This window comes from Fundulus heteroclitus, unplaced genomic scaffold, assembly GCF_011125445.2.
Source record: "Fundulus heteroclitus isolate FHET01 unplaced genomic scaffold, MU-UCD_Fhet_4.1 scaffold_95, whole genome shotgun sequence".
NCBI lineage: Eukaryota > Metazoa > Chordata > Actinopteri > Cyprinodontiformes > Fundulidae > Fundulus > Fundulus heteroclitus.
In genome coordinates, this window is record NW_023397417.1 from 418570 (window position 1) to 428577 (window position 10008).

At 36.3% G+C, this 10008-nt stretch overlaps 1 protein-coding gene across 1 annotated transcript; it reads left to right on the plus strand.

Moving 5' to 3' along the window:
* The first annotated feature begins 2862 nt into the window (after nucleotides 1-2862).
* LOC118562512 lies at nucleotides 2863-5569 on the plus strand. Its single transcript, XM_036134947.1, has 5 exons — nucleotides 2863-2911; nucleotides 2999-3306; nucleotides 5016-5041; nucleotides 5083-5153; nucleotides 5240-5569. The coding sequence occupies exons 1-5, from the start codon at nucleotides 2863-2865 to the stop codon at nucleotides 5548-5550; spliced, it is 765 nt and encodes a 254-aa protein (XP_035990840.1). The 3' UTR covers nucleotides 5551-5569.
* The last annotated feature ends 4439 nt before the right edge of the window (nucleotides 5570-10008 follow it).

Below are 10008 nucleotides of genomic sequence, written 5' to 3' on the forward strand. Positions count from 1 at the left end.
CGAGTATTCTGTGTTTTCAGAAAACCTGGTGATTTTGAGAACTTCTCTGGTTCCAACGAAGAGCAACTGGATGAGCACACAGTCACTTGTAATCCTTAAGAAGTGAGGGCAGGTCTTTTGCAAAAAAAGACAAACATACAAACCCGAGTCTGACAGGCTGAGCACACAAAAACTGGGAGCAACATACAAGCAGTGCAAACAAGACAAGATGAGACATTCTGTCAGGGAGTGGTTAAGATCAGTCCAAAACAGGAACAAAAACCCAAATCACGATAAAAATCAGCTGTATTTGTACTTAAATTTAAATGTATGTGCCTATAGAATCTTTTTTTCAATTATGCTAAAATTAGGTTCAGAAATCTTTAGATTTATGTTTTCAGATGCAAAGGTTTAGGGCTAGAGAATAGGGAGTCTATAAAGGCAGATTATATTCACAAAGAATAAACACACAAAAAAGAAAACCCATCAGTAAATGGTTATTAAATCATTACTTAAACTTAAACCTAAACTTAAACATGTTGAAAACTGCTGGATACTTACAAGTTGGCTGAAAATAACCCAACTCAGTTAAATAATAAATCAACTCAAGCCATTTCAACCAGGCCAAGATGAGTGTAACCAGAGGAGGCGTGCCCTGTCTCCATCCCATAAACAACTCTTGATATTATATTCCCACACATTATCAGTCCAGCCTTCAGCTTTACCTTCCAACCAAACTCGACAAAGATGAATAAAATTATCTTTATCTCTTCTGACATTTATTTACTCCTCATCCCAAAATAACAGGATGCTGCTTCTGCTCTTTACAACTATTTTAAATCTTCATGTAGATTTATCATTTGAAGGATCTTTGTTCATCCTTTGTTGTTTCTCTAGGACTTTGACTTTTATTTGCTCCTCAACCCAAAATTCTGGTTTTGTTTAATATTCACACAGATAAGATCAATAAAAGGCCTACAAAATATTTTTCTGGTCTTTTTGTTACATTTTTCTTTTAGAAAAAAGCTGGTTATTGGTTGTCCTACCAATACCTCGAAGAGCTGTTTCTGTTTTTCCCGTCATGAACAATTTTTAAATTGTCTACAGTTTTACGTGTTTTATATACGTTGATATTAAAATAATTTAAATATTATTGAAAAGTTTATTTATTTTAGTAAATCAGTTCATTAAGGGAAACACTTTGTATAGATTAACATTTCCTGATTATGTTTCAAAGCTGTTGTTCTGTTAATTATGATTTTTTTCTTGCACTGCTGATGATATAGACTAACCGAGTCTATCCAACTTTTATGTAATGAATTTTCTCTAAATAGTATACATTGATCCTAAAGTTTCTTTCTTGTTTTCATTTTCTTAATACCTCTGCCTCCTCTTATCACTGTTCCAAAAACTTTCTGTTGATACTTATTTATCATAGGATTCATTTTATTATTGTGTTTTTTTATTTGCATTATTTTTTTTCTAAGAAAATTACTTTGGATTGTCTGGTTTTCAAAATGTGCTACATAAATAAATCTGATCAACTGATTAAATCAGAATTTATGTATTAGATCTATATTTGCATGTTGTGTTATCAAGGAAATGCAAATGTTGCACAGCCTGCCCCCTTCTGTCTGCCTCTGTTCTTAATTAGAAGAAAGAGCTTCATTCCCAGCTTAAGTTTCAAGATGATGCTGAGACTGTCTGTCCTGTTGCTTGTGAGCCATCTGCCCTGTAAGCTGCATCAACTTGTGATCATAATGCCAGTTTTTATTCTAATTGAATGTATCTTGTTTTTTGACTGGTTTTGGTCTCTGTCAGGTTTTAACAGCCAGGCTCTGGAGTCCATTCCTTCCACCTCAGTGGTGAAAAAGCCTCAAGAAGTTCTCAGTCTGTCCTGCAGAGGATCTGGGTTTGATTTCAGTCGGTATGGAATGCACTGGATCAGACAACCAGCAGGAAAACCCCTGGAATGGATGGGGGCAATTTGGAATGATGCAAGTAAAACAGTTTATGCCAGCAGTGTTGATGGACGAATAGAAATCACCAGAGACAACAGCAACAGCATGGTGTATCTCAGGCTGTCAGACCTGAAACCAGAGGACTCTGCTGTGTATTACTGTGCCAGATACACAGTGGTTAATGTGAGCACAGAGGCTGTACAAAACCTCCTCACATGCAGACACACACAAACACAAGAACACTGAGCTCAACAGCTGGAACTTAGGATTTCCTGTTAGCTGACTTTCCACCAACGCATGCTTTGGCAAAACATATTTCTCTTGCTCATTTTCCAAGAAACATTTAGTATGATGGGCCCAAAACGGTCTCCTGATAAAAATGCATACATTATGTTTGTTCATTTATGTGTTGAGTATACCATTTTTTTTCGATATATAAAACTGTGTTTGATGAAAGAAACAAACAGTGATCGAAGGCAAAAGCTTCAAATTTCTTTGTGGTGACCCAAAGTTTATGCTTTGAGGTTGCTAGCCTACTTCTGACCTGCCACAATATTGTATAAATAAGAATAACTGTTTGTTGTAAAACTGAGTAATATATATATACCGAACAATTAGGCCCAATGATATGGATATTCCTGACAGATTTTGTTTGTTATTCTAATGATCATGATTATTAATATTGTATCCAACTGCTTTCTAATTAGAGTGACTTGCCACACTTTATTAGTCAGACCTTTGTCTTAATTGGAATTTTTTAATTAAAAATAGCAACTATTTACCTTACATATCTGAGTTTGAATAACCCCCCCCCCCCCACACACACACGTTTGACAGGAGGAGTCAATGCAAAGCTTACTAGTTTCCAGCTATATTTGTGTGACAAAACAAGGCTGTCAGAGAACAAGAATCATAGTGAAACATGATGGACGTCAGATCTGAACTGCTTTTCTTTTTCATCTGCTTCACAGGTGAGAAAAGGCTTCAAGATATTGTATTTGCTCGTGTGATCCGGTGTTGTAGAAATAACTTTATTTGTTGACTGTGTTTCTTCACAGGCATTTATGGTCAGACTCTGACAGAATCTGAACCAGTGGTTAAAAGACCAGGAGAATCCCACAAATTAACCTGTACAGCATCTGGATTCACATTCAGCAGCTACTGGATGGCCTGGATCAGACAGGCTCCTGGAAAAGGACTGGAATGGGTTGCTTATATTGATGGTGGTGGCAGCACATATTATTCTCAGTCAGTCCAAGGCAGGTTTACCATCTCCAGAGACAATGGCAGAGATCAGCTGTATCTGCAAATGAATAGTCTGAAAACAGAAGACTCTGCTGTTTATTACTGTGCTCGAGAGTCACAGTGACTGAAGTCGCTTCAGCAGCTGTACAAAAACCTCAAGTCTCATTCAGAAGTTGGATACTTGTATTTTTGCTGTGAGGACTGGAAAACTAAGAATGATACAATGAAACACTAAACACTGATACTAATATTGAAGAGTGCTAAAGTCCCTTTTTTATCATTGTCCCACCATCGGAAATATTATATCTAATGTGAAAAAAAAAAAAAACATAAAATTGTGTATCTACGAGATGCAGCAGGGACAAAAGACAAAAACAGATTTTTTCTAATTTAATAATAATAATAATAATAATAATAATAATAATAATAATAATAATAATAGATCACCTGTCTCTGTAGTCCCATTCCCAAATTTCAAAATAAAGGCACATCCTAAAAATGACAACATGGCTTGATATTTTCATTTTGTATTGATGTAACTGGATCTTTAAACATCAAATTGATAAATTGATGTAGATCAATGTATTGTTACACCTCTACAAAATATTTATTTTCCAAACTGTTCAAAACTAACCAGAAAATACTGACAGTAAGAACTCTGGTTAATGTTTACCTGTTAACATTGCATTTAGATCACAGAGGGTTTTAGTATCAGAAGTAGTTTTATGACCTCAGAATAACTATAGTCAAAAGTTTTTTTTTCCCAGCAATGGCCTAATTTTTAAATAAAATGTATGCAAAATATCTTTGTTTCTTACTATAATACTATGTACGTTTATTCTATGATTTTGTTTGGTGTTTACCAAGTATTCTATCCATGGTTAGCTTATCTGTCTATAGTTTATCTCTCTCAGGTTTTCAATCAAACAAAAATTTGTTGACACTTGCATGGATTTCTTGCTTTGCGACAAGTTCGTCTCTAAACTAAATTATTTTCTTTGTTATTTCTGACTAGATTTCTTGTGTGAAACAACAAAAAATGACTTAATTTAGTAAAGTGATTCCTTATCCTCTCTGTGTTTAATACTATATAGGCCACTGATGGATGGTCATTGTTCAGTTCTCATCATATACGTAATATCAGATCAATACTTTTGCTTTTTGGCCTGAAGAAGATGATCTGTTTTCAATTTAGCATGAATTGTTTTTAAATAAAGACACAAAACACTTTGAGATTTATTTTAAGACAGAAAAATAACAATACAATGGCGAATAATTATACATAAAAAGATTTTAGCATATATTTATTAATTAAAACACTGCTACGGTCAGTATATAATTTCAGCTTAATTTTACCAACTTTCAGCGTAAAGGGCTGACAAGAACTTTCCAGGTTGGTGGCTAATTATGCTAATTTACCCCATTCAACCTTCTAGGTACGTTTCATGTTATTCAGCCAACTGTGGATGCAGCTGTGTCATTGAATAAATTGCCATAACAGATTAAATGTCAGTTTTTAGTCTTGGATTGTGTAAAATAAATTTCTAAATAAATGTGAAGTATAGTCCGGCATGACATACATATCTTTTTTCTTCTTTATGACATATTTTTTGACTGATGCAACTTATAGTCCAAAAAAGTATGGTAATACAGGATGATTGCACAATAGTTTGTAAATATGTTCATTTTGTTTTATATGTCTCTTTTAATTTGGGTTTCCTTTATTTGCTGTTCATGTCATTTTATTTATTGTTTTCTTTAGTGCATGACATAAATCCAGTCAGACTTTGATACTGTATTAATACTCAAGTCTATGTTCCTCCCTTCCAGGTAGGAGGAGTCAATGTAAAACCTTTGTAACTTACAGCCATAATTATATCTCTTGTTCTATTGTCAGAGAACAACAAACACACTGGATCATGATGGAGCACAGATCAGCACTGCTCATTTTAATCGTCTGTTTTATGGGTGAGAAAATGTTGGCAGAACATAATTTGTCTTTACTAAATAGTCATTTTACAAAAGTTATGATTTTTGACTGTGTTGTTTCACAGGTATTGATGGTCAGACTCTGACAGAGTCTGAATCAGTGGTTACAAGACCAGGAGAATCCCACAAATTAACCTGTACAGCCTCTGGATTCACATTCAGCAACCACTGGATTACCTGGATCAGACGGGATCCTGGAAAAGGACCGGAGTGGGTTGCTTCTGTCACTACTGGTAGTGGCACATACTACTCTCAGTCAGTTCAAGGCCGGTTTACCATCTCTAGAGACAACAGCAAGCAGCAGGTCTATCTGCAGATGAACAGTCTGAACACAGAGGATTCTGCTGTTTATTACTGTGCTCGAGTCTCACTGTGATTGAAGTCGGTTCAGCAGCTGTACAAAAACCTCGAGTGCCTTTTATCTCATAAGAAACTAACCGTGTTTTAGTGATTGCACTGATACAGAGGAACAGAACAATTAGAACTATTTTGTTTTCTCTCCACCATCAGGAACATAAATCAAATTTAAGATAAAAACATGACTGTGTTTAACTGTGTAACAAGAATAAAGAATCCACTCCGTTATGCATCCTCTAGGTTTAAATGAGTGTTTCCTTGCAAGATGTGTATTGATGACTGTTCTTGTAACCCGGGCATCAGAAATCCTCCTCAGCAAGTTAAACACATTTATTCTTGTTCTGCTCATTCTAACTCCTCCTGGTGAGTCCTACCCTCTCCTTACCCAGGTCCCAATAAACACAATTGATATGTGTCTTTAAATGTGAAAAATCTGATAGGTTCCTAATTTTAATTAGTGCAATCTCTTCTGCTGGTACGTCATCAAGCTGCCGTTCAGAATACAGAGTTTGAAACAAATCATTGGGGAGACTCAGTCTCTCCTCCAGCGGATCTGGCTTCATTTAGGTGCTGTGATATGAGTTGAAGGAGACAAAGTATTGGATGTATCTACATGGATGGAGGTGGAGTTTAGCAGTTTTCAGGGTAAAATAGATAAGACAAGTAGAAACAGCAATAACATGGTTTTTCTTAGACTGTCCAATTTAAGGTCATAATACTTTGCTGTGTATTACTGTGATGAAGATGTTGTGTGTTTAAAGCAGGTGGGGAGGCTTTGAGATATTCTCTCTTTGGCCATATGGTGGTGCTGGTGACAACAAGATGATTCATTCAATTGAGTTATGTTGATGCATTTTTAAGCCACTAGAATGGATTTCACAAGACTCATGTACATGTATACATTATCTACACAGTGTTTTAAGATGTTTTTGAGGAAGCATTTTATTAATGAATTACTACAGGATGCTCACCCAGTCCAAAAAAGAAAAAAAAACTTGCCTTTTAAAAAAAGAAAACGTAAGTTTTTATTGAACAATTGTTAATGTTCAGAACAATTATCCAACAGTGCCAACAATAAAGAGTGTCCCATCTCACTTATTTTATTTCATCCAGTGAAGTGAAAATAATAAACAACAAAAACTGAATTCTGACATAAAGAAACTAATTTACACTTTCACTTTCTTGTCAGCCTGAGATTAATTTCCTCCCTCCCTGGCAGGAGGAGTCAATGCAAAACTTGAAAAACTTCCAGCCTTAATAGTTGGAGCATGAACGGGCGATAAGAGAACAGAGAACACATCAGAACATGATGGATAGCAGAACAGGACTGTTTATTTTTGTCCTCTGTTTTATGGGTGAGTATATGCTGAGAAATTGCCTTTTATTAAACTGTTTTTGAGAAATTGCCTTTTAACAAGAATTACACTTTTGCTGCTTCACAGGTGTTGAAGGACAGACTCTGAAAGAATCTGAATCAGTGGTTAAAAACCCCGGAGACTCCCATATGCTGACCTGTACGGCCTCGGGATTCACATTCAGTGACTACTGGATGGCCTGGATCAGACAGGCTCCTGGGAAAGGACTGGAGTGGTTAGCTAGCATTTATAACCCCAGCAATATCTATCACTCTCAGTCAGTCCAAGGGCGCTTCATCATTTCCAGAGACAACAGCAAACAACAGGTGTATCTGCAGATGAATAGTCTGAAAACAGAAGATTCTGCTGTTTATTACTGTGCTCGACAGTCACAGTGACTGAAGTCAGTTCAGCAGCTGTACAAAAACCTAAAGCACCCTCAAATAACAGATGAAAACTTTTATCTTGAATGTCATATTTGGGCCGCAAGGGCCGTTGTTGTCTTTTAACCTTTTGTACTCCTATATTCTTTTATCTTTTTATTGTGATTGCCTTTTAACTGTTTTTTTTTTTGTTCTCTGTATGTATTTGTTTTAATTTGTAAACCGCTTTGATCAATGCTAGCCATTGTTGGAAGGTGCTATATAAATGAAGTTTATCTTATCTTATCTATCTAATAGTGATATAATGACTGCACTGAAACATTGATGGTGAGACAAAAATGTTTTTATTTTATTTTTTCCAATGGTTTTCATTTTCTGTCACAGTCCTTCCCATTAAGAATGTTAATGCTATCCAATGTCAACAAATCTGAGAGGGCATTTATACGAAAGGAAATAAAGCAAATAACTTTAAGTTAATGTATTTCATTATTATTTCTTTATAGTAAAAAAGGGGTCTTTATGATTCTAGTCTTTAGCACAACTTAATTAGCCTCGTGAGACCATCCTGATCTCGCAAGCTTTCAAGGTTTCACTCGCAGATCAGTCTGGCTACCCTCCGTTGAAGAAAATTTGGAGCCGTTCACCAAACGAACGTCCAATTAGCGTTGGCTTTGAGGCGGGTTGAGGTGTGACGCAACGGGAAGCGCGACAGTTCAGTCTAAAGAACATGGCTGCTTCAGCCGATGAAACTAGCGTTAGCGTGGCTATCGAGCAAGTTTTATCGAAATTACAGAGTATTTCTTTGCTGAGCTAACGAGCCTTTACCTGCAGCAGCAAGAGTAGCTTGGCTTGTGGTTGTGTTTTCGTCGAGCGACGACGAATCTCATTGGTTTATTTGGCCCGTCTATCACCAACATAGGCCAATCAGCTAACCAGTATTTTCGCCCCTTCCCAAAATTACTTCAACGGAAGGTTTCCAGATGGATATGCGGAGCAAATCTATCTGGCGGAGTCAGGTAACAACTTAATGAACATGGGTTTTGACTACTCAGACCCAGAGTGGCTAATGGGGAGCACCGGGACAATTCCTGGTGGCCCGGTCCGATATTTGGGCTGCAGTGTTGTTCTCTCATGACGCTGTAAAGTGGATCACATGTGCTGCCCCCTACCACTATGTTTGGGTTGCCTCTGCCTCCGCTGGAAGCTAGAATTAAGCTATGAAAACAGACTCTGTTTAATGTGCAAGTATTGGCAGCTTTTTCAATAAAATGAGCTTGCAGTTTGAAACATCAAATGAGGATGATGAAATTTAATAAAGAAAGATTAAGATTAAGATTAAAATTTCCCTTAAAACCATCATACAAGTTAATTACGAGGTCACATAATTTTGTGACGTTGTTGCGCATTATGTGGTGTTATTTATTGCATAAATAATTGTATGTTGCTGAAATATGTTGTACAAATAAACTTAATTTGACTTCTCCCCCTTGTACTGGGACTTCTTCCTGGCATGCAACGCGTACCGTCTCCTTTTTCTGTTCTAAGCTGTGAACAGCTGAGCCAGTCATCCTCTCAACATGCGCTTCTGAACATCACATGTTTTATAGAGGAATATGTAAAGAACTTTCATATACATTAACAATCAAATTAGCTTCTAGTACTGTCACCATTCCTGTATTGTGTCATGTTTTACATTATAATGTAAAACATTAAAAAGGTAGGGAGTAGTGGCCTACTGGTTAGAGCAGCACACTTGTGCTTTGAGAAGGTTGCAAGTACCTGGTTCGATCTCCACAGTCTCCACTCTGGGTCCCTGAGCAAGACCCTTAACCCCCAATTGCTCCCCAGGCGCCGCACAGTGGCAGCCCAGATTTAACAGTGAGTTAAATGCAGAAGTGAATCTCTCCATTGTGGGATCAATAAAGTTCAAATTCTTATTTTATAATTAATTTACCAGAATAATATGCTACACTTATCTTTTCAGGAAACCATTTTAGTGTCAAGCAAAATGAGCTTCCATCCTTTTATATTAATAATACAAAATTCTAAATAAAAAAAAATGTGTTAGAAAATTGTGTGGTGACTGACCGATATCTGTCAGGTGAAAGTGAACATGACTTAAGTGAAGACTTTGATTCTCTCGTTATAAAAAAAAACATGAAACTATGTAAACAACAAAAAACACAAAAGCCAAAACCAAAAAAGTTTTTCAGACAACTGCAGTTGATCCAGAACGCTGCTGCCTTTGTCCTCACCAAGACTAAGAAAATAGACAAAATTACCCCAGTTCTAAAGTCCTTACACTGGCTCCCTGTATCTCAGAGAATATACTTTAAAATATTATATAGTCTATAGATCACTGCATAGCTTAGCACTTAAATATATCACAAACTTGTTATCAGTGTATCAACCCCCCAAGACCACTAAGGTCTTTTGAGTCCAGCCTACTGTGCATACCTAGAACCAGGACAAAACACAGAGAAGCAGCATTTTTTTTCATGCTCCACTTATCTGGAACAAACTTCCATAAAAGTGTAAAAGTGCTGAAAGCCTGAAGGCTTTTAAATCTAGATTGAAAACCCATGTGTTTAGAACTGCCTTTGCCATTCACTGTTCGAGTTAAACTGTTTACTGAAACATCATTTGTTTAAGTTTGTAGTCCATCTGTTATTAAAATCTTTTAGTTTCCATTTTGTTTAAAAATTTCTACATTTAAGTTTTGAATTGCTTTTTATTCTG